The sequence below is a fragment of the Manihot esculenta genome, chromosome 16 (genome assembly GCF_001659605.2).
Source record: "Manihot esculenta cultivar AM560-2 chromosome 16, M.esculenta_v8, whole genome shotgun sequence".
NCBI lineage: Eukaryota > Viridiplantae > Streptophyta > Magnoliopsida > Malpighiales > Euphorbiaceae > Manihot > Manihot esculenta.
The window spans coordinates 33611724-33636095 of NC_035176.2; the positions used below are offsets into that span (position 1 = coordinate 33611724).

General features: G+C 34.8%; 5 protein-coding genes across 10 annotated transcripts; 3 read left to right on the top strand and 2 right to left on the bottom strand.

Annotated features, from left to right (window-relative positions):
* The first annotated feature begins 1429 nt into the window (after positions 1-1429).
* On the top strand, positions 1430-6030 carry LOC110602969 (pentatricopeptide repeat-containing protein At5g10690). The gene is given in 13 exon segments (XM_021740594.2): positions 1430-1750; positions 1829-2011; positions 2102-2234; positions 2336-2433; positions 2601-2762; positions 2852-2920; positions 3172-3307; positions 3778-4010; positions 4239-4316; positions 4693-4761; positions 5356-5532; positions 5696-5893; positions 5895-6030. Coding segments are annotated over 13 exon segments (1824 nt in total). The 5' UTR covers positions 1430-1552; the 3' UTR covers positions 5985-6030.
* Positions 6031-7321: 1291 nt separating this feature from the next.
* LOC110603324 lies at positions 7322-7687 on the top strand. The gene has a single exon (XM_021741019.1). It carries the CDS (start codon positions 7322-7324, stop codon positions 7685-7687), a length of 366 nt encoding a protein of 121 aa, XP_021596711.1.
* A 285-nt stretch (positions 7688-7972) lies between these two features.
* Positions 7973-10018, bottom strand: LOC110604200 (myb-like protein X). The gene is made up of 2 exons (XM_021742334.2): positions 9814-10018; positions 7973-9528 (listed from the first exon to the last, which is right to left on the bottom strand). Exon 2 carries the CDS (start codon positions 9471-9473, stop codon positions 8196-8198), a length of 1278 nt encoding a protein of 425 aa, XP_021598026.1. The 5' UTR covers positions 9474-9528; positions 9814-10018; the 3' UTR covers positions 7973-8195.
* A 2603-nt stretch (positions 10019-12621) lies between these two features.
* On the top strand, positions 12622-17553 carry LOC110603830 (probable E3 ubiquitin-protein ligase HIP1). 6 transcript variants are annotated; one of them, XM_021741764.2, is made up of 7 exons: positions 12622-12776; positions 14215-15425; positions 15546-15596; positions 15671-15769; positions 15974-16138; positions 16485-16687; positions 16929-17553. In XM_021741764.2, exons 1-6 carry the CDS (start codon positions 12671-12673, stop codon positions 16647-16649), a joined length of 1797 nt encoding a protein of 598 aa, XP_021597456.1. In that variant the 5' UTR covers positions 12622-12670; the 3' UTR covers positions 16650-16687; positions 16929-17553. The 6 variants fall into 6 exon arrangements, with proteins under 6 accessions (XP_021597456.1, XP_021597455.1, XP_021597458.1 ...); XM_021741768.2 differs by lacking the exon at positions 16929-17553 and adding an exon at positions 13403-13484 and having other exon boundaries at positions 12699-12776; positions 16485-16869; XM_021741763.2 differs by lacking the exon at positions 16929-17553 and having other exon boundaries at positions 16485-16869.
* A 3067-nt stretch (positions 17554-20620) lies between these two features.
* On the bottom strand, positions 20621-23399 carry LOC110604106. The gene is made up of 2 exons (XM_021742205.2): positions 23129-23399; positions 20621-22576 (listed from the first exon to the last, which is right to left on the bottom strand). The coding sequence occupies exon 2, from the start codon at positions 22425-22427 to the stop codon at positions 21171-21173; it is 1257 nt and encodes a 418-aa protein (XP_021597897.1). The 5' UTR covers positions 22428-22576; positions 23129-23399; the 3' UTR covers positions 20621-21170.
* Positions 23400-24372: the final 973 nt, after the last annotated feature.

The following is a 24372-nucleotide window of genomic DNA, read 5'->3' on the forward strand; positions in this document are numbered from 1 at the left end:
TTTCCTGTTACTCCAGGATAGATATGGTTTTCTTCTTGCTCTATCATACAGGTCCATCATATGGGTCTCTCAATGTTCGATTTGATGAAAGAACCTGCAAAATAAGAAAAGATGGTCAAGGGTCTACTGAGGATGCCCCCGGTGGAGACCCTTCGACGTTCAAGTCAAGTTCATGAACTAGTGTAGTATGGATAAGCAAGAGTTGCAGAGAAAAATAATGTAAAAATATGGAGCCGAGGAAGAAGTAGGAAGGACCCTCCTCCTATGCTTGTGGTATATATCTACTTACAATGCTAGCTGTCTCTGTCACTCAGCTCCGTACATACAGATGTGTCAGACCTCTCTCCATGCCAGACGGCCATTTAATTTTTCCGGCGCGCGTGTGGGCATGGCTGCGAAGTGACTGGATTAGCTCCTCTCCCTCACGTCACATCATCGGGCTGAGCTTCTTCCTGCTGACCTAAGGAGTTTTGTGAGTTTTGGGTCGGCTAGTTCACTTGAGCCTGACCTTGTCCAGGGTGGATGAGGCCCGGCGGTTATCAACTAGTATTTGTTTTATAATTTTTTTTCATAAGTTAAAGAAATGTAACTTTATGTCATTTTTTTTCCTATTGAGGCAATTAAATCACAATAATTTCATTATACTTTTTAATTGAGTATAATATAAGAATAAATTTAATAATTTTAAATGGGATATTTACTATGAGATTAATGTAAAGTTAATGCACTTTTATTTCAATTATTTATATACTCTAACCAACTCAACATAATTTTTAAAATACATATTTAATTTATTAACCGTTAAACTAATAAATTTATACTCTACATACAAATTAATATGTTATTTAGCGTTAGCATTAAATTAAATCATGTTGATAAAATATAAAGATCAATGAAATTAAATTTTATTAATTTTAATGTAGACATTTTGAATTTTATTTTCTAAATTGTTGGGATTATGATTTTCATTTTTCTATTTATAATGAAACTTGAGCATGACATTTTTTTTAAAAAATATATACAGATAAAAAATTAGAATTAAATTGAGAGTTTTATTTTTTTTTTTTTTTTGAATTGGGAATAAAGAGATTGAAAAAATAGAATTTGAGATCTTTAAGATTTATTCAGATACACTTATTATCAGATTAAAACTGTGAATCCGAGAGTCTTAATTAATAATATGTTTTACCGATTTTAATATAGTCTCCAAACCTCAGTCCTCTAATAAAAAAAATGTAATTTTGTCATCACATTAAAACTTCAATATTTTATTTTAAACTTAATGCCCTTTTTATCCACTTCTTATCCTTATAGAAAACCTCTCAATTGCGTTTTGCAAAGCCTCTAACCACTGAGGGTGAGGCCCAAGAGCGCAAACGGGATAGGGCGGGCCCAAAAAAATCCTTTCTTTTCCTTTCCTTTCCATCCCTTCCTTTCCTTCGGGTCCCAACTACTGGAGTCTGGACCTGACCCATCCAATCTTCTCTTTTTCGTCCTAGCATTATCCGTTGCTCCTCACTTGCATGGCGGAGGTCATCCTTCATCATCCGCAATGCATCAAATTGTACCTCTATCGCCGTTGAAATCTAAACCATTACCCTCTCTCACTACCTTCTTCTTATCTTCTCCTCCTTCTTCTTCTGCTCCACCACGGCGTCGTCTGCTCAAGATTCCTCCTCGCAGACACTCCAATCTCAAGCGACTTACTTCTCGCATCGTTCAACTTACTCGTCGAAGACAACTCCAACAGGTACCTTTTCTTCCTCCTCATATTCTTATTCTTAATGGAACCCTGATTAATGATTATCCATTTTACCTCCTCCTGTAGATTTTTGAAGAAATTGAAGTTGCCAAAAGAAGCTATGGCAAGCTTAACACGATCATTATGAATGCGGTGATGGAGGCTTGTGTGCATTGCTGTGATATTAATTCAGCTCTTCGGGTCTTCGATGAGATGTCGAAGCCGGGTAGTTGTGGCGTTGATGGAGTCACATATGGTACACTACTGAAGGTACTTCACTACTTCTAAATACATCAGATTTTTTCCCCAAGCATCAATATGAACCCTTCTTCTTATTCTTAATTGATTACTGTTTGAAAGGGTTTGGGAGAGGCTCGAAGAATCGATGAAGCATTTCAGATACTTGAGTCCCTGGAACAAGGTTCTGCTCGGGGAAATGCAAAATTATCGGCGCCACTCATCATCGGTCTATTAAATGCAATAATTGAAGCAGGTTATCGAACTATGGAGAAAATTCTTTTGTCTTTTTTTATTTTAGCATTCTTAACCTTAACCTTACTTTTATTATTGCCTTGCTTGACTGCTGTAGTACAGGAGATTTACGCCGTGCTAATGGTCTTCTTGCACGTTATGGGTTTTTGCTTCGTGAAGGAGGCAATCCTCCGGTCTTGATATACAACTTACTAATGAAGGTTTTGTACTGCTCTACACTTGTTTAAGAGGACCATGCTTTAGAGAGTGTGGGTTTCTACTTTTTATTTATTTATCTATTATTTTTATTTTGAGCCTTAGAAAGTTAATATTTACATTTAACCTTATGCTTGTAAGATCTGAGGGTCTTCCTCATTTTAATTTTCAGGGATATATAAAAGCTGGGTGTCCTCAAGCTGCCTTGGCTGTGCAAGATGAGATATTACGTCTTGGATTAACCCCTGATAGGCTCACCTATAATACCCTAATATTAGCATGTGTCAAGAATGAAAATGTCAATGCTGCAATGCATTTCTTCAAGGAAATGAAGGTCACAAGTTTCTGCATGCAAGAAATTAGAATGGTATACAAGAACTTAAGATGGTTAACCTAAAGAATGATTCCTCTGATCTTTTGCAGGAAAAAGCACAAAAATCAAAAAATGACAATCTTTATCCAGATGTTGTCACCTACACTACGATACTTAAGGTCAGTAATTGTGCATGTGCTAGTGTAATTCTGTAATAGGAAGTTTGTGGGATCTCAAAGTGGATAATGAAAAGTCCGCCAAATTATTAATTTGTTTCTAGAATTATTTTTATTTTTATACATCTTATTATATTGATGAATTGGCTTCTTAACTTTATGTAGTGGGAAATCAGCACCTTGTGCCTTGTAGTTTCTTTTTTTTTTTGTTTTTCTTTTCCGCTAAGACCTTTGCTTTTCTCACCATCTTTCAGGGTTTTGGGAAATCAAAGGATCTCCTTTCAGTTCAAACAATTGTATTGGAAATGAAATCACATCATGATTTATTTATCGATCGAACTGCATTCACTGCTATAGTTGATGCACTGCTAAACTGTGGCTCAATGAAAGGTAGGCTTCCTTATGAATTTACTTTCAGATTCAGCGACACTGAACATGATTTAAAAATTGATATTTTTTTTCAATTCATTTAACCATATTTGTCTAGATCTCTATATAATTGATGAAGTGCTTAATTGATACTCAAGTATTCATCCGATACTCGCATGAGTTAAATATTGCTTTGCAAAAAGATTATGGAAACAGGGATATGCATTAACCATAAATTGTCTGTTTAAGGTGTGTGCATATCATGTCACTAGTTGTCTGTATTCATCCTGTACTACTAACATTTTCTGTTGGTGTTCTGACATCATGTTGTTCACCTCAATCTAATGCATGCAGGTAACACATTGTAGTTCAAATTTTTTTATGCTTTCTGCTAGTGACATAAGGAAATAATGAAACCTTGTATTTTTATGGGAGAAACTGCCAATTATCTTTTAGGTCACCCTTAAGGTGTCTGTCTATCATACATTTAGGTGCTCTTTGCATATTTGGAGAAATCATAAAGCGAGCTGGTCTGAATAGGGACTTGCGTCCAAAGCCTCACCTCTATTTGTCCCTGATGCGTACCTTTGCCATTCAAGGAGATTACCATATGGTTAAAAATCTGCACAAGTGCTTATGGCCAGATTCAACTGGGACTATTTCTCCAGCGATTCAAGAGGAAGCTGATCATCTTCTCATGGAGGCCACTTTGAATGATGGTCAGGTGCAAAATCTACTATTTCTGTAGAAAAAAAAAGAAAAAGAGAAAACCCTAAATGTATAATTTTGGAGTATTACAGAGAATTTTACCATTGTACTTTTCTTCATAATTTCTTAGGCAGGGAAATATACACTCTTGCTTCCAAATACTTCTACTTTTATCCATGCTTTGATAAGCTGTTATATATAAAATTGAACTTCGGAATTTTTGTATATGTTATGCATTTGTCAGGTTGATGCAGCTGTAGAAAATCTTACGAGTATTGTAAAAAAATGGAAAGGCATATCATGGACAAGTCGAGGAGGCATGGTATGTAATGCCATTCAATTTTCTGCATTTCAAATTAAGGGAAATTGGCTAAACACCTAAACTAATATAGTATACTGAAGATCTATTAAGTATATATATATATATATATATTTTTTTTTGTCAAAGTATTAAGTGCATTCAGTGTATTATTCTAGTTTTAGAATCTTCTGAAAAGTTCTTTGCAAGTGGTAAGCAATTGCATTAGTGCTGTTCAGGTTCTTCAGGGGTATCAATAACTCATTGCATTTCAATATCACTCTAAAAAATTTTAATTTTTCATTGGTTTGCAATCATGTAAGTTTCATTAAGATAGTCCTGACTGGTTAATATATATTTCTTAAATGTGTTCCAACAATTACTTACCTTTATATTGCAGGTTGCTTTGCGCATAGAAGCCTTATTGGGATTTGTGAAATCCTTGTTCAGTCCTTACTCGCTCCCTCAGGTATCAAAGTTCATTAATTCTTTGCTTAATGCAGTAGAATTATACACCCTTATTATGTCTAAGGAATACAAGGACCCAATATAGGTCTTAGTATAATCCAATACATCCCTTTTTGTGAATACCATCAGGCTTAGAATGTGGGCTACCACCATAGGCCTGCCTTGCCTTATGCTGAAACTTAATAATGGTGGGGGGGGGGGGGCTGAAGATTTGTATTCTAGAACTTTCATTGGAAAGATTGATTCTTGTCTTTGACTATCACTCAATGTAAAAGCTAAAGCCTGTAGGTGAAAGCTGAAGAATAGCTCCTAATATCTTTAAAAATGCAAATGAGTAGTAATGAATGATATATATGTACTAGTGTAAACACTGACTTGTGCTGAGATTGAGACAGGATTCCTCGTCTCTAAAATGAAATAACTTGCTGTCAATGATGGGTTCTGGTTTTGGAATATCTAGATTCCAGATATGAGATTGATACTTGTGTTTAGTAGCTAGGAGTTTAATCTTTGACTGCCCACATGACTTGTCTTGGTAACTTGTTTTTGACATGGATGATTCTTTTAATTGCCTGACTTTAGCTTTTCTCTACAGGTCTCCCTGAGTGAACCGATTGAGAGTATCATGACACCACTAAAAGAAGCTCAACCACTACTTAGTACATTGGAATTGAAGAAAGTGGTTATGCGCTTCTTTAGGGATCAAGTTGTGCCAATTGTGGATGAATGGGGCTGTTGCGTTGGAATATTGCATCGTGAAGACTGCTTTGAGGTACCTTTAACATTACTACTGCTGCAAAATATTTTTCTCATCTTGGTTTACTGAGTAGTTACAAATTAGCATCATTAGGATATCGATCTTGGGAAGCATGATTAATGGTGATATGCTCAAACTGCTTATTTGCAAGCTAACACTTTAATAAAATGTTGTGCAGTTGAATGCGCCGCTTATGACAATGATGAGAAGCCCACCTCCTTGTGTTACTACCACAACATCTATTGGTAACGTGGCTGATCTAATTCTGGAAAAGAAATACAGAATGGTGATTGTTATCAAGTACAGCAACTTGTATGGTACTACTTACGGCTCAAGTTCTAGGGCTGTTGGTGTTTTTACAGCTGAACAGTTGTTTGAAACTGGCTGCACCTCTATCAGAGGTGGTAGCTTTAGAACGAACATATTTTGCAGAGGATAGTGTAGCAATCATAATTACATATCCATGAATATTATATTTTGTATTGTGTTAAAGAGTAGGATCATCTTGAAGCATGCTTCCTCGTATCCTGTTGTCTAATATGGAGCCGGACGTTGAGTTTTCCTCCCCATCACCATCACCATCACCATCACAAATCCCCCAAAAAAGGGGAATACAAGAGAACTGAGCTAATACTTTGTCTTTTGAAAAAGATGTAATATACAGTAGAATGCGTGAAAAATATTTAATGTGCTGTTTTAATTTGGTGTTCGCTAAAATCAAACTAAGTTTATTCGATTGAATATATTCTTATACATTTTTAGATATATATGTTAATATTATTATATATTCATGGAATAATGGAATTATCAGAAATATCCTTGGTTTAATTTAATGATAATTGATGGATTTATTTCAGTTTAATTGCTTAAAAAATATATAATAATTTATTATTATATTAAAATTTAATTTTGATATGTAAGATTGATTTCTTATTTAAATTTAAAATTTATTTTATTCAAAAATTTTATTAAATGAAATTCATAAAATAATTATAAATAGACTTTTTAAAATAATAACTATATTCGTGAAATCTAAGTTTCTTAATTTATATTTTTATTAGTATCTACTTAAAAATAGAAACAATAACAAGATTTTTGTCTAATTCATTCTACACATCCATACATACATATTAAGGAATTGTAAGTTTTTACTAGTAAGAAATTGCAAGTTTTTGTTTTCTTGCTACTTTTACTTAGGGCGAAGAAAATCTCTTAATTTTCCCTAGTTTATTTTTATCAATGTAACATCTATGTTGCTTGCAAATAGTAATTTTGAAGAAAAAAATTAACTTTTTGATTGTTTGTTTACATGAATATTTTAGCTATTTCACCAAAGAAGTGAAGCCCATTGGCCTGCGTCAATCAAAGCCCAATTGAATGTAATAAAGTTTCATCTGAAAAGGTCAACTTTATAATGGACGTTGCTTGTGCTGATCACTTTCAATCCGATCCATAACATGTTCCAAGCGAAAACTTAGTCAGCAAGACTTGTACCGGTTACTAATTTTTATATAAGCTGTGCCATTGCCAAAAAGACAGTCCAATAAACTGATACAAAAAAGGTCAAACAAACAGTGATATTTGCTATTTGTGACTAGGCTGTCACCCTAGTCCTTGTTCACGAATTTTCGAACATGGTTAGCGGTCGAGGCAGAGGTACTTCCCAACGCGCTTCCTCGTTAAATTGGCTTATCTTGTCTGAGAATCTACTCAGTTCAGTTCCTGAACCTCATTGTCTTATAAATAGCCATATACCAACAATTAGCCCCCAAATTTAGCATCAATTACTCACCTGAGCTTCGAAATGGGCAGAAAAAACTGGACGGTGCTAGGCCACCTGAAGAGGGCCGTGAAGAAGCTGAACTTTCTACTCAGCTTTAACCTGAGGCGGTGGCGCGTAGCTTCAATTCTCCGCAATGTCTCTCGGAGGCGTAGGCGTTTGAGCTTTAATGATCGGTTAGGGCTTCATGGGTGCATTGAAGATGTAGAATCAGATGAAAACAAGCGGGTTCGAGCCCTTCAAAGAACAAGAAGTTATGCTTCTGAGGATGATATTGACCAGAGGGCGGAGATTTTCATAGAAAATTTTCGCCGGCAACTTTTGCTAGAAAGGCAGATTTCTTTGCAGCTACGATACTACCGGGGGAATAGTTTCACCAGGGATTATTAAAAGCCCTTTGTGAATTAGAGGATGTGAGAATGAGATAAGAGTGCAGCAATAAGTGAGGCTTCTTTTATATATTTATATTGTAGTTTGAGAAGTGATTTTTTTTTTCTTGTTGCATATTTGTTTGGTGAATTGCTTGAGAATATACATAATGATTGAGATTCTGGGTTGACATTTTTTTTAAAGATTTCCATCATGATTAAGTGGGCAATCACTAAAGGAACCTTTTTGAGATTGAAACTAAAAATTTCAAGTTCTTTTCACAAAGTATATATAATTGTTCATCGCCATATATTCACATAAAGAACGTAGAAGACAGAGAAATGTGTTTATATATATACATACATATCAGCGCAGCACAATATCATGCTTTGATGAAGTGTTAATAGAACAGAGTATCCACGAAATCGAAGGAAAAATTAATAAAACCATTGAATGAATTAATTACAAAGCCGTCGTCCTCAAAGATCGTCCATGGAAGGCTTCAATTTGATCGAAACATAATGTTTTCTCATTTATTAGAGCCTGCAGTTTCGTAATCTATGACGGTCTCAAATGCCCCAACTAATGCTTTCACCTTGTTCTTCCTCTTCTCAAGTAGCTTGTTCTTTGTCTCCTCAATCACGTCATTGTAAGCTGCTGGAGCTTCCTTCTTCCCTTGTTCTCCTTGCTGCTTTTGCGTTGCATTAGCGACCTCCTCATTTCCTTCTCCTTCAACACCCTCCTCCACTTCTTCTCCTTCCTTGGACTTCAACTCCTCGCTTCTTTCATTTTCATTGCCTTGGTCTGTTTTTTCTTCCTCCTTCTCATCTATAGGTTCTTCAGAAGTACAAGCTACCTTTACAATTTCATCCTCTTCTTCTTCTCCTTTGTCTTCATCGCTCTCAACTTTAGCACCATCTGCAATACCCTCTTCAGGATGACTATCGCTTCTGTGATTTTTTTCTCCCTCATGTTTATTCTCATCTTCTTGAAATTCAGGCTCAACGTCCTCAACCTGAGCTGCCTTGGATACAACTGTGGAAACTGCAGGAGACTTGACCTTCTCATCTTCCCTATCGTTAACTTGTGTATCTTGTACAACGTCTTTGTCTTCCTTAGTTTCAGCCTTTGGCGTATCGCTAGGGACTTCTACCACCCTCTCAACATTCGCTGTCTCTTCATGTTCTTGAACCGTAGATTCTTCACATCTTTTTTGCTCGTTTTTAAGATCCGAAGTTTGAGTGCTACCACGACTATTTTGAACTTTCGGTGAACGAGAAGCATTGCTTCCAGTCTTGGATAGATTTGAAGTCCTGGATAAGTTTGAGCTCTTCTTTACGTTCCCTGCAGCCGATGGCTGAGATTTTACAGGTTTAAACGACCTAGAACTCCTTTCCAAAACGGGTTTAGTTGAAGAGGGAGTTTTTGATGCCGTAAAAGAGGAAGATCGATTTGGCAATTGTCTATCCCGAGAAGCCAATCTCTCTTTAGGGTCAGGAGAGATGAGTGACTTCTGCGTACGAGCAGCTGATGGTGGCCTGTCAAAGGATCTTCTTCTAAGAAGCTTTTGGGCGGCATCTTCATTGATAGTTTTCCTGACAGGATTTAAGGACTCTGACTTTGAGCTAAATGTAGGCCTGAGATAGTTTGGAGCTGAGTTGCATGATTTGTCTTTAGCAGTGGAGCTCGCGGTGGCTGATTTGAGATTTGATTGCTTGTGGGTAGTGGGGTGATGAGAATTTGAAGAGAGTGTGACCTTCTTCTCCTTCTTAGGAGTCCCATTACTATCCTTTGCTTTTGTTGCCATATAATAATATATATTGCTAATTAATTAATTCCAAGGCAAGTACTTCTGAAAGATCCTGCACTATCAAAATAACCATGAGAAACTTTAAGGAAACTTATAGAAAACGCCTTGACAGGGTTCAAGAACAATGAAGTAAACATCTTTTCTACGGATATTAAACAACATATATATAGGACAACATAGGAGTCTGCCTTCTGGTTTGGTTATAAAAGAAACAAGAAGAATCTCCCACCAACTTCAAGACAAAGGAAAAGAAGCAAAACCCAGTAGAGACAAATGCAAGAGAATTAAATATAAGTATCTTACACATAACCAAAAAAAAAATATATAAGTATCTTACCTGGATGAAAAGAGACGTGATTTCATGAGAGAGAAAGGAACAGAAATGGTTATAAGAAGGAAAAGGTTAATGGGTATTGTGATTTGATAAAAGGAGCGTGAATTGCGGGAAAGAAGAAAGGGCTGTTGGTGTGGTGATAATGGAGGGCCATCAAATGGAAACTATCATCGAAAATGGTCGACATGCATCCACCAACCGAGACATGTGGAGCAATTTTGACCCTTTCTCATTTCTCTTCTCATTCTGGTTCTCACGTAGCGCCCTCTTGTTAAAATCTATTTGTATGGGATTTCATCCGCTGCGTTCAGTCTTACTGTATCATATGGTATGGTAGGCTGCCTACCGTTTCATTCAGTCTGAAATCTGTTTCAGTTCTTAGGATTAGTGGCTCAAAATCAGATGGAAATAAATCCAAAATCCGCCGATGTGCTTAGCTTCATTTTAATTTTTTAATTAAATATATCCACAACTTTAAATTAAATATCAAATATGTCTTATTATACTAAAATTTTTTTAATAATAAAATATTATTTCTTTAATTTTTAAATAATAAAACTTGTGTATCATTTTTAAATAAAATAAAAAATCAACATTTAAAATATTTTAAAATTAATATTTTAACATATCAAGATGTATTTATCTTACAATATGGGTATATTTAATTTAAAAAATTAAAATTAGCTTATTTAACCAGATAAAACATATAAATGTAAAATTTAAAATTATTTTCAAAAAAATCATATTGTAAGATAATACAGATTTAACTTCAAATTTAACTTATTCGGTTTGAGTTGATTAAACGATAGGTTTTTTTTTTAAGAAAAAAAATATAAATCTAATAAAATCTATTTGATGTAATTTAAGAAATACTAAAAAATAATTTGATTTTAATCCAAACCCAATTAAAAGACTTGGCAATAATTTTAAAGTAATAAATATTGTTTTAACTAAGACAAAATACTATTATTTAGTGATTGATAAAATATATTATAAAAATATACTTTTTTGTAATATTTAACAAATCACTATTTAAATAATTATTTACTATTACTCAAAATATAATTAATTTTTATTTTAAAAAATAAAATCATATATAATTTTATAAATATTTATTTATTTTATTTTATTTATAAAATAAATCATGCGGATAAACTTTATCCTATCTATATTATTGAATGGTTAATAAATTGAATATTGGATCTTGATATGGAAAGATATTAAAATGACATCACAAAATAAAATCAATACCAATCAATAATATAATTCAATTTTTTCATGTTGAATATATAGATTTCTTTACCATAAAAGAAGAATATCAAAATATTTCACACAAGTCAAATAGTGATTATCCTATATTTATAAATTATCCACATTATATAATAATTATTTAAAATAAATTATGTGATCGCAAAATAGAGACACTTATAAAAATATGAATTTAAAGCGCGATCTCATCTAATAAAAGTAAAATTCAAACATTGAATCACCTCTCATCCTACCTTAATAGATGTAATTTTGGCATAAAATTACTATTAGTATATTGTCATTACATCAGTAATTGTGGGATTATCGACCAATTATTTAGCGATATCCTTATCAAACAATCGGCCATATCATCTATAGATTTTTAAGAAATAATATATTTAACTTTATTTTTTTATAATATAAAATTAAATAATTACGAAGATAAATATATATAATTCTTATATAATTATTTTTTGTGTTCTAAGCTATTTTTTATATTTGTTTATTCTTTAATTTATTTCTTATATTTATAATATTTGTTCTATTCTTCAATCGGAGCATAATTTTATTTTGACTACATCATCAATTTAGTTTTAATAATATCAATTATTAAAATATATTTAAAAAAATAATTATTAAAATAATATCCGATGAGAATTAATTTCAGTAAATGGAAAATTAGATGTGATATCATATCCCAGTTGGTAATGTGTATATGGTAATGGAATTTAATTAAAATAAAAATAACTACAATTAAAATTCTAATTTAAAAAACTTTATTTACTATTTTGAATCATCCATTAAACTAAATACATAACACATTTGAAAATAGAAAACATTTGGGTTATTTTGTGTAGAACAATTTATATGAAATAACACACTAATTATATTAGGAGTAAGATTGAATAAATAAACATCCATGTATTAATTGATTCTTAAAATTTATAACATTTTGCAGCTATTTTTTCAAAACAAAAATAATAATGTGTTTGATTTACTAAACGGCATCGTAGAGTATAATTTGTGTTCTTAAACAGGTCACCTCACTTCAGGGTGTTTCCACTCAGGACATGGGGGGATTAGGCAACTACAGGTTGGTTCTTCTGGTGATCCCAACAAACTCCAAAGTTTCTTCTTTCTTAAAAATAATTAAAAAAAGATTAAATTCATGGTAGGTGGAAAAAAAATTCATAAGAATCTCGGAACTTAAAAGCCAACCTCTACGTGCTTCTTTAAATATTAATCATAATTGTAGATTGAATTTTTTTTTTTGTTTAGATTTTGAAATTAAGGACATTAGATCAAATCATATGTTTTCTAATTTAATTGAATTAACTATTTTTGTTTTTATTGGAAAAAAAAATAAAGTTGATTTGATATAGAATTACGTAAAATCAAACAATTCTGGTTCGATTTTTAATTCAATAAGAAAGAGAAAATTGAACTCAACCGAATTACCATCAGAACCGGACCTTGGCTTCGCTATAGCCGTTGATCCTTGACTCGTCTCACGCGCGCATCGAATCCTTTAGTTCATGGGACGGCAAGCTCCACTGGATTATTATTATTTTTTTGTTTAAATAAATAAAATAAAAATTCGCATTGCCTCGCCATGGGCTCTTCTTTTTTAACTCAAACGCGAATTTGGTTTCTCCTCCTTTCTCTTAAACGCCCCCTTAACCTCTCTCTATCCTTCTGTGCACAAACCCAAAGCAAAGGTAGTATGCATATTGCATTTATTTTTTTTTTTCCATTAAAAAATCGATTAGATGCCTTCCCGTTATTCGAATTTTACGTTTTTGTTTCCTTCAATTTTCTGTTTGTTTCTTACGAAAATTAACAGTTGATGTTCTTTCCTTTTTCTTTCAATATGATTCTGATGGTAATCGAATTTGTTTTGTGGTTGCTTTTGTATTTGTGAAAGTCGGGATGTTTTTATCATAGAGGATGTTGCTCTCTCTCTCTATATATTTTATGAAGTTCAGCTTTTATGATCCCTTGAATCACGGAGGAAGAGTCCTTATTTTTAGGAATAAAAAGAAAGTGTTGTTAATTGTGTGGAGAATTAGCTGTGATTCCTACAAAAACGATGAGACCCATTTTTATTGGGTTTGTTCCTTTCTTAACATCATACTTAAACTGAATATGAATTGGTTAGTTAAATGTAATTCGTGAACTCCATTTCAATTCCTCTTGATTGGTTTTCATCCTCTTTTTTAATGCTAGGTAGAGGGTTTCCTCAGTTACAACATTTTTTATTTGTTTGGTTAATGAGGAATTTTAGGCTTTTGTCTTTGCTATGTCTGTGATTATGACGATCGGAACAATTCCTAAACTTTAACAGTTTCCTTTCCATAAGCCAAAGGAGTGAAAACATGGGATGAATTCAAGTGTGTGGATTATATCTTGGTTTTTGATAACTTGAGGTGAGAATGAGTTCTATTATCTGTGATTATCCACTGCTTAATCATACATTTTCTATCATTGATCCACATTGATATTCTGTATCCTTTTTTTTTGTTCAAAATGTTTCTGTTATTTCTCAATGAAGTATTGGAAGCATTTTCAACATGTAGAATGTTCATTCTTAATAGTAGTAATGACTTAATGCTACATATGGTAGCATCTACTATGCTTTGCACAGAAACTTATAGGAAAATGTATCAATATATAATGAATGGAAGAAACTTTAATGATAGTCATTACTGCAGAAATAGCACTTGAAGTTGAGCAGTTGTAATTTGAAAGTATCTTGGGTAAGATAGGAATCTCCACCTTCCACTTAATAGTTTAAGTGCTTTGGTGAACTACATGAAAAAATTTGATCCAATGATGTTTTTACATTTTCCTGTATGATTGGATGTGAATTGATTTTCTAATTATTGTAGTCTTGGTATTGCTAAAGATTTTACTTTTTGGCACTTGCAAGATCTCTAATTTGGTCTAAGGTATGTGGATGTCTTTAATGCAAACTTTGGCACTAAGTTTGGCCTTTGCTTATATGCTAACTTGTGTATATTGAGGTGCTGTGATTATTGGTTTGCTTCTTTTCATTGATACAAAGTTTTGCAACTTTTTTCTGCGATTTTAAACAATTTAGTGAATCACCAAGTAGAAGTTTTTCTTTTCTTAAGTATTATATTTTCACTGTCACAGACTTGAGGGATTGTACATCATTAGTCATGGACGAGTGTTCTGGTAAAAGAGCTGGTGATGGGCTGGTTGTCTCTAGAAAGGGATCTACCCTTGATTTGAATGATAGTGCCAATGATAAAGACCAAAATGCTCAATTTTGCAACCGCATTGGGTGTACTAGTGGGAGGCTAAACTCTGCTAAATGTACGCAAATCAGTTATTCAGAGAAAGCCCAATCTTCAAGGCAATCATTACGTTCTCTGTCAAATGGCAAGGAAATAATTGGAAGTTCTTCTAGGACCTTCTCCGCAACCAGCAATCTTGGGAAATCTTTTGCAGGACCTCGGAAAAGGCGGACTTCTCAGCCAGAAAGAGATCCATGTGAGGCTGTTAGTTTTCAAGATGATCCTGAACTGCCAAAATTTGTAACTCCTCCTAGAAAGATCCAACAAGGTCTTGGCTCTGAATCTGATGATGCTGGGCCTAGTGAGAGCACCTCAATGGAAGTTGGTAGCTCTAGTACACCCAGCACAAGATCTCATAGGAATTTATATCAGAAATTAGGAATAGGTAAACCAGATGTATCTGTACGCTCGCCTGTTCTATTGATATCTAAAACCTCAAGTCAAGGGACTCGTGCTAGTCCACACAGGTATGGTATGAGAAACGTTAGATGCAGTTCAGTGTTGCACGCCTTCCCTACAGGATCTTCAACATCAGATTCAAATCTCATTAGACGAAAAGAAACAACTAACAAGAGAATCACTGGTGGAGAAAGTAGTTTCTCTGCTAGAGGAAAGAAAATAAGCGAGTCATCTTTGGAAGGGCGGCATTCTAGTTCTAGCTACGGTATCTCAATTTCCGATTCAAGAAGAACCAGAAATGCACCTTCCAACCAGGATGATGGTCCTGCATCAGTTAGGACTCGAAGATCAGTTGGTTACACTTGGACCAAGGTTGCTAATCAAGAAAGTGGAAATAATCTATCACCAAATGAGCCCCATGTAATCCCACAAATGTCTCAGCCTATTTTGTCCATTGATTTGAATTCTCCTACTTCATCACATCAACTCTCTACAGAATCCTCCCAAAATCTCTCAAGGTCTTATGGTCTACCTGGTAGTAGCCATGAGAGTTTTTGGGGCATTAGGTCATCCAATCCTGCAGAAGTTGTCAACATCCAATCTAGTGTGGAGAACTTCCAGCACTTCAATATGGATGGAATTGCTGAGGTAATTAGTCCATGTGATATTGTGTCATTTTCTTTCCTTCCCCATGTTAACATGAATCAAATTTTGTTTACATAATTGGGGAGGAGGGTTTGATGATTAATGATTAATTTATTCGGGCAGATGTTACAGGCACTTGAGAGGGTTGAACAAGATGAAGAGCTAACCTATGAGGTAGGTCATCTTTCAGCATTTAGACATTGACCAGTTTGTGCATTTATTTCTGACTCATTTCCCTTATATGGCAGCAATTACTTGTTCTGGAGACTAATATGTTTCTTAATGGGCTGAATTTCTATGACCAGCATAGAGACATGAGATTGGATATTGATAATATGTCATATGAGGTGTGTTCCTGTTTCTGATTGCATTAATATATATGGATTTGCTTCTCACATTTTTTCCTTAGCCTTTTACCTTGTGTTTCATTTTGCTTTGTTGTTCATGAGCTTCACTCAGCATAAAGAACAAAACTTTATTAACTAAGCTACAAAGTACTCAATTTTCTTTAGATATTCTAACGTGTCTGTATTTTACTGTTGTCTCTACAGGAGTTATTAGCTCTAGAAGAAAGGATGGGTACGGTGAGCACAGCACTAACTGAGGAAGCATTGTCAGAATGCCTTGAGATTAGCATCTATCAGTCAGCATCCCCGGTGGATGCTACTTTGGACTTTTGTGGGGAAAATGCTCATGCCAAATGCAGTATCTGTCAGGTCCTTTTTTTAAACAAGCCGAAATATATCCTTTATTTTTTTTATCTTCTATGTCGTTATTTAGAAGCAATATAGCCAAATCAAACCAAATTATGTAGATGTAGAACCGTAGAAGCAATCTCTTTTCTGGTTTTAATTCAAATGTGCTTGGCTTAACTTGAGTGGTTTAAATCTGATTAAGTTTGGGTTTGTGTATGGACACATATTTTTAAATAGCTTTTGTGAAAAGGTAAAGAAAAGAGTTGGGTTGTTGCAATTTACCCAGATTGCATTTGAGCATGGCAGAATGTGTTCATTTGCCAACTTCATTGAACTCACCCATTTCGACCTTATGTTTCTATTGCAGGAGGAATATGCTGCTGGAGATGAAGTGGGGAGATTGAAATGTGAGCATAGGTATCATGTGGCCTGCATACATCAATGGTTGAGGCTTAAGAACTGGTGCCCCGTTTGCAAGTTATCGGCAGTGCCCTCATCCTCACCAGCATCACCACCAGCAGTCAATCAATAATTGGATGTTTGAGACTGACTTTATTTTGTCCAAACTAAGTACATCTCCTGCATCATTTTTTTTCATTATATATATATTTTGAGAAAAATGGAGATCATTTTCTTTTCTGTACATATCAACTCTCTTTTATGTCAATAGACTAATAAACTCGGGCACCATTGCCTTCACATCGAGAACTTCTCATTTATAAAATAGAACCTGGTGAATGGAATTTATCTGCTGTGCTGTCTTTTATTATACAAATACTGTTTCTGAATTGAATGCGTCACTTTTTTCTAGGAGTTGGCAATTTACTTCTCGTGATGACTTGTTTTGGAGATGAGGGATAATCTCTTGGCAAAGTAACTTTGCATGCGTGAAGCAAGTTGATCCTGACCTTTACAGCCACTGACAAAGGCGCTCCTTACGGAGTAGCTAAATACAAACTAGGGCAGCATTCTCTGGACCGACAATAGGATTCCTTACTCCTTAAAATGTATGGTTTAACATCTGTTTTATCTCACATTAATATAAGTAGAAAAAGTGCTTTCCTTGTTCAATGAAATGATATTCTGCCCTTTAACCGTCTTTTCCTTTCCTTGCCCCTGAAAAGGCAAGTGGTTATAGAAGGGTATACATTGGAGAGGAAATCCTTTTTTCGACAAACAAAAAAAAAGGATGCTCGTCTTGCAGAATTACTAAGATTATCCTGTATTTCTGGGTTTGTTTTTGTCATTTCTCTAAGAAATTAATTAGGTCTGCTTTTTCTACTACAAAGGGGACAGCCCCAACTTGGCATTAGTTGACAACACCATCAGCCAGCAATGGACTTTTAGCAAGATCTTATGTATGAAAAACTATAATATATAGTTTGTAAGGAAATTCTTTTAAATATAACATGCTTTTTTATTGTATTGCTTCACAATTCACATGGCTTTCCTTCCACATTCGCATTTGCCTCATCTCCAATTTGCAATTCCGAAGCCTGGTTCAAATCGTTCAGCTAGTCCATCACAAATCCCTGATGGACTGCTGGAAGCTGGACAAACTGAAATTTCTATTCTGCTAGTTATTCAGTTCCTGCTGCGTAATGCACAATGATCTGCCCTCCAATATGCTACAGAAAGGGACAGCCAAAACACCCAAGTTCTATTTGCACATCTAAATCTGCACTTTGTGTGTACATCAGCAAAGAAACTCATTTTCATAAAAGTTGCAATGAAATCACACCCTCTCCTAATTTCCTGTAGTTTCCAGAGGGGAAATCCAAAGGAACTGCTGAAAAACCTCACCTTATAATGCAGCGCCAAAGATGTTTGGTAGACCGTATTTCAATAGAAAATTTGATTGCATTACATTATATTACTGTGTACCAAACATGGTCTATAAAGTAAAGAATAGAAAAAATGTAATCAAAACTGGAAAAATTGAGCTCATAAGCCTCAGTAATTGTTCTAATAGAATTTCCAGAGGGGAAATCCAAGGAACTGCTGAAACACCTTACCTTTATACTGCAATGCAAAATACTTTAGGTCTATAATGAAGAAAATGGTAGAAAAATGTGATCAAGACTGTAAAAACAATTTAATAAGCTTCAGCTATCATTCTAATTGATTTTCCACTGCTTCCTCCCTGGCATATTATTATAAAATGATGCAAAAGAAAATATTAAAAATAAAATTCTGCTTCTCTGATCAATTGACAATAAGGGTCATTTAGAGCATGATAAACAGTTGAAAAGACCAGTCCTAAAAGGATATTGTAGCAACAAAGCTGGCTTTAATGGCCCAAATGATAATAAATGAAATGACAGAATTTAGTTCTTAGACTCTACAACGATGTCCCTGATCAATCCCAGAAAGCCGCAAGCCAGTATTTTTTTGGCATGATGAACGGTTAAAATACACAGGCATGGTGGAAACACTAATTAATGAGAACTCCAAGAAAGAAGCAAGTGAATATGATAACCTGCAATAACAAATAGATGTTGAATCCTTCTGTGCATACAAGAGCAATCAGGTAATAAATTGAGCTAATGAATCTTTAGGAGTCATCTAATTATTGAAAACACTCTGAATGTAAGTATAGTGTAGAAGATTTCAGCCATAATCCTCGTTTCCTTTTGGGACAACAAACTTTCTATTCCTTCAGGTTCCGTTGGAGCAATATCAACAACTTCCTATCCTTTTCAGATTGACTCATGAATCTCTTCCTGATCCCATTTTTCTCATTAATTCCAACATTGCAGATATTCTAATGACTACCATAATAAACAACATCAATCTCAAACTAGTTAGCATTAGGCTATATGGATCGTTGTTGCCATCTATGTCCTAACAACTAGCAAGAATAAAATTCCAACATCACTTCCAACCCTTAAAAGTTCAGCCAAATCTCAAAGAATTATCTCCTATGGGTTTTGCAGAGGTAACAAAATAACAGCACAGAAGCACAGAATCTAGAGAACAAACAACAGCAGTTCTTCCATATTCACTGCTAAAGCAAGACACAACAAAACTATAAACTTTGACAATATTCATTCTGTATTCCTTTAAGAGAGTATAAGAAATAATGCACAATGCTTTCTAGATGTATGACCTGCTGTGCTGCAATTACAATGCATGAGATGTTGAAAGTGATATTACCTTTAACCAAGCTACAAACAGTTACCTTTCAGGCATCTTTAGTTTCCTCACCACCCCTCCGACATAACTTGAGATATTCAATATCAGTGAAATAGAAGAAAGAAAGCAGAAAGCACAAATCTTTATTCAATCATTTTGTATGAGAATATCCTAATTTTGTTCATTCCCCCAGCATATAGACAACGCAGGCTAGTTTGCTCCAAGTTATGACACATTCAACCCCGTACAGTAGGAATTGAACCTAAGAATTCACTAATTGTGAGTTGGATGCTTTAATCATTCAGCCGTGGAGGCTTAGAGGGGATCCACATATATGATGAATAACCAAATTCCAATCGAAATGAAATTTTCAGGATAAATTCATACAACGTAGGAGGAATTCATGGTGCCAGTCAAGCAATTATAGCAAAGCAAGAAGACCTTACAACTTTTACATGCATATGAATTGATTAGATTTTCTAGATTTAAGAAGCTTGCATGACTGTACTGCTTACATTTTGGTCTACATGCAGAACTAGCCCCAATAAACTGTTGGTTAATTTGAACACGCAACTTTACTGCATACATAATCTATAGCCAATTTTTATTAAAATCCCAGAAAGGCACAATAGTCTATATCTACTATATAAACCCTCAACCATACTGGTCAATCCACTCCATATATTCTCGGTATTGGCACAATATAAAGATTACAAGCTCCGCCAATGAAGTCCAAGCAATGGTGACTCCAGTAAACTCAATTGGTAGGTTTGCACAGCAACGCCCAATCTGAAGCAAAGCTACTTCAATTTAGCCTCGACTGAAAGAGAAACTTGTTTGCTGGTTTCTTTACTCTCAGTTTTCCACCTCCCCGAGATGCAAAGATAATTAATTTTCAAACATCAAGGTGGAAATCAGATGGATTGTCCTGTAGTCTGATGATAAATCACACCTGACTATTAGAGTATCTTCCATAAACACTCTGAGTTGCAGCTGTTCTATAATCTGCAGGAGCATTTATGTGTATCCAAATATATCTCTATAAAATGAATTACAGAAGATTGACACCAACATTAGACTCAGTAACAACTTCAGTTTTGACCAATATGTTAAGTTCTGCCAAACAGCCTGTTTAAGATTAGCCAGATTTCAAAATTCAAACGCTTCTATGCTTATCTCATGCTTCTGCGCAAGACGAAAATTGTACATCTCCTTCTCATACATATGATTTTAGATTAAGTAGCTTTACTGCATCAACAGCTTTTTGAATGACTAATTAGAAGCTAAGTCTCCAGACAAACACAGAATGATTCAGTAATAACTAAGCATTTAGATTATATAGGTGTTACGTAGTTGCAAAAGCAAATCTAAAGCACAAGGAAAAGTCAGTGGATATTAATGTTTTATTCATATTGGAATTCCAATCAATTATCAGATTAAAAATACATAAAGAGCAACTCTATAGCTCTTACACCAGCGATTTTACCTTTCCCCAAGCTACACAAGAGTATCCCTGCAAAACTGTCTTAGATTTCCTTTTCATAGGCTGTAAATTGCATAGATGAACTTCAGATCTGTAGTGATGGCACAAGTCAGCCAATGCTGATGCTTATCATACAACACAGCAATCGATCATGGGCATTCTATTTAAAAGTTTCCATTGCATGGTTGCTTTTAAATAGTTAGTTTCCTTATTCCCACAGGCTCTGCAGGAGGAAAACAGACATTTGGATACTCAATACCACAATTTCATCTTGCAAGGGCCGAGCTCCATCTGAAGGCGGAACCATGTAGTTCATCATGGCAATCCAAACAGAACATGTTCATCAACACTTCCAACAACAGTTATCAAGGCCTCTGAACCAGGACAGCCATGCCCAATTGCAGCTTTGGCACAACAAATATTCATGGAAATGTTTCATTCCTCGAACGCATGTGTACAGATTTTCTCCAGCAGCAATGGCCAATCTTCACCAAGCTGCTGTGGATTCAGCTCCATTGCAACTTTGAAATCAAGCAAAGATATTGCACAACGAGTCCTCTGCTCACGCATAACTTCCACAGGTCCACTATTGGCCTGCACCTGTAAGTGATTACTTGGCCACATTCCATTGATCCCTTTGCCTTGAACCTGCTGCTTATAGATGGGGTGCTTTCTTGAATCATCTGGAGACCTTGCTCCTACCAACTCAACACAAGATCTGATCAACTTCTTCAAGTACACATCCAACATATTATTCAGCATATTTGCACATTCCATTGAAACCCCTCCAATGCCCTGCGCAGCTGCAATCTGCTCCATGCGTTTCCGCAGCACCTCTGTACTCGACAGAACACCGCCTTCACAACAGCTAATATAATCACCACAGTTTGTTGCTGGCATAGTTTTGCGAGCCCGACCTGCAGTAGCAGAATAAGAAGGTACTCCAAGAGGCGCAAGTAATGAATTTCTAGAGAAAGTAAAGTGGTTTGCTTGCTCCACTTCTTCCCCATCTTCAACAAACGTGATCTGATCTTTGCTATGTATTGATTGTTTTTCAAATGGCTGATGGAACAACCCTTCACTTTCATTCTTAGGTTGCTCAGCAACTGCTTGAAGATGCTGTAATGGTCTCTGATAATCACATGGAGGCAACCCCCCATTATCCATAATAACTTTGCTGCCAACATCTTCTACTCCAGTTGATTGATGTGAGACACATTCAACTTTTCCAGTTGGCCCAAGTGGGCTAGGTCTATCTCGGGGCTTACGATCACGCATCACTGACCTAATCTTCCGTGGCGACATGGGCAAAACCCCATTTGACCAAATAGACGCATTTTGATTCTGATTTGGAAGAAGGGATCCACTTTGTTCATGTCCATCTTCTCTAGCAGGAGAACGTTTTGCTATCTGAATTGCAGATTTTGTGGGACCTGACTCATAAATTGCTGGTGGGGTCTTGGCCTGACATGCATTCTTCAAGATGGAACGGATAAGCTGATTGTGCAGGGGAAGATTCTCCCTTCCAAGCAGGCGAAAGCATGACTTATCAAAGTCACTTTTGCTCAGCTTCTGACTTAAGAACCTAGTCAAGTAATGAAAATACTTCTTGAACCTCTCAACCCCAACCTTCTTCGATATCTGAGTTTTCAGTTCAACCAAATCAATTCTGGAGCTCTGCTGAGGTTGCATCTCTCAACAAACAGATTTCTACACCATCCAAAAGAATCACAAGACCCCTACGCCCTCAGTAAACACACCAAAATACTTTATAACGGCTTCCAAACAATCACAAATTCACCCAGCCGCATATCAATTCAATGCAAATAAACTCTCACGCTCTGTATATGTCAAGAAAAAAAAAAAAGACACGAAACAGTATGCACAGAAGAATTAAAACCTCAATAACCAAAAAGAAAAAGGTTATTTATGTTTCCAAATGACCCAAAATTCACCCGCCCAGAAACAATACAATGCGAACCCAAATCTCATGTTTGCGAAAAAGCCAAAACCCTAGAGATCAAAGTCAGTGGTTAAGCTTATCAAAAAGCCCGAAATCAAACCAAATTGATTCAAACACACAATAAATCAAAACCCTAAGTTTGAATCATCAAAGTTGATGGCTCGTAACTGCACGAACCGTAAAAGTGTAGCACTTGAGAGATTGAATCCACCTTCCCTACCCCCCGCCCGTATTGAAACTTTTGAGAGAATTTAAAAGCTGGAAACTTCAAATTTAGAAAATTGAAGTTGAGAAAGAAAGATCAGTGGAGCTGGGAGATTGAGTTAAGAAAATAGCACCAATTGCAGACGAAATTGGAATTGCGAAGAAAGTGTGAAAAACTAAACTGTAGAGTGTGAGATTAAGGTTTAAAGATTAGCGAAACTCTGACCTTCACCAACTTCACAAATTGCAGAGAAACCTACAGCCTCCAACTCACTTGGGATTTTCGATTCTTTGCGCTTTCTCTCTATTTGCGCTCTTCTTCTTTTCCTTAAATTCTACTTTAGCTGATTTACATACAGAGGGAGAGCTTTGCTTTGTTTAGCTCGACTCGATCCCTGCTAATTTTTTTTTTCTTTTTTCTCTCTCCCTTCCTTTCTTCTTCTTTCTCGGTAGCTCGCCTCTCGCAAGGTCTCAGCTTCTTGTTTCTTTCAAGTGTAAACGTGTTTAACTTATTTTTTATGGTTTTCTTTTCCTTCATTTTTCCTATTTTTGTTTGTAAATTTTGTGGTACTATCTAATTTCATTGTAATTAGTAATTTACTTTTGGTTATATTTAGGGTTTAATTCATCATGCAAACAAACTTAAATATGTATTTTTAAAGTAACTATTGAAATTAATAATTCATATAGTATAATTTTTAAATAATTTATATTTAAAAAATAATTTCATTCAACACTAATTTATAATTGAAAATTGAATGAAGGATTTTGGGAAAAAGAAAAACTATGGCTATTAGCATAAATAAATTATGTAAATTTTATTAATTTTAATAACTAATCTTTTAACTTGCGTTCCATGTAATTTTATATATATAATTCTTTTTAATTTTTCATAATTAACTAACTTTTTGTTTGCATTATTTTTACTTATATTTATAAATACAATTAATTGAAAACAAATAAAAGGAAAATTAAAAGTATAAAGTTTGTACATATGACAGCATTTCATGGATACATTGAATATATAATAAAAATAAAGCAAGATAACAACGTACTATGTTTTTTTTAATTACATTCAAAATAATATATATAATTTTTTATTGTCCTGTAAAATTTAATACTAATTCTCTTATGACAATGGCTGAATCTTTGTCTAGACTCTAGTTGCATGTTGGAAAATTTTATAATAGTTGCAAAGATGAGAGCTTTTCTGCATGTCAAACAGCCTAACATAAGAAGATCCTATATGTTTGGGATTATGCGGCAACACAAATCCACCACTTTTTGGTGAGAATCCCAACATCCAATTGTAATGCCACATTTATTCATAACCCACATCCACATTAAGTTTAATGTATGGATCTTACGGTGGATTTTGAGATTGCATGAGTAATGGGTTGTGCTTCTTAAAAATTAGAGGAAGAAGCTGGAGTTCAAAACTCTTTTATAGTGTTCAATCCAAATACTCCA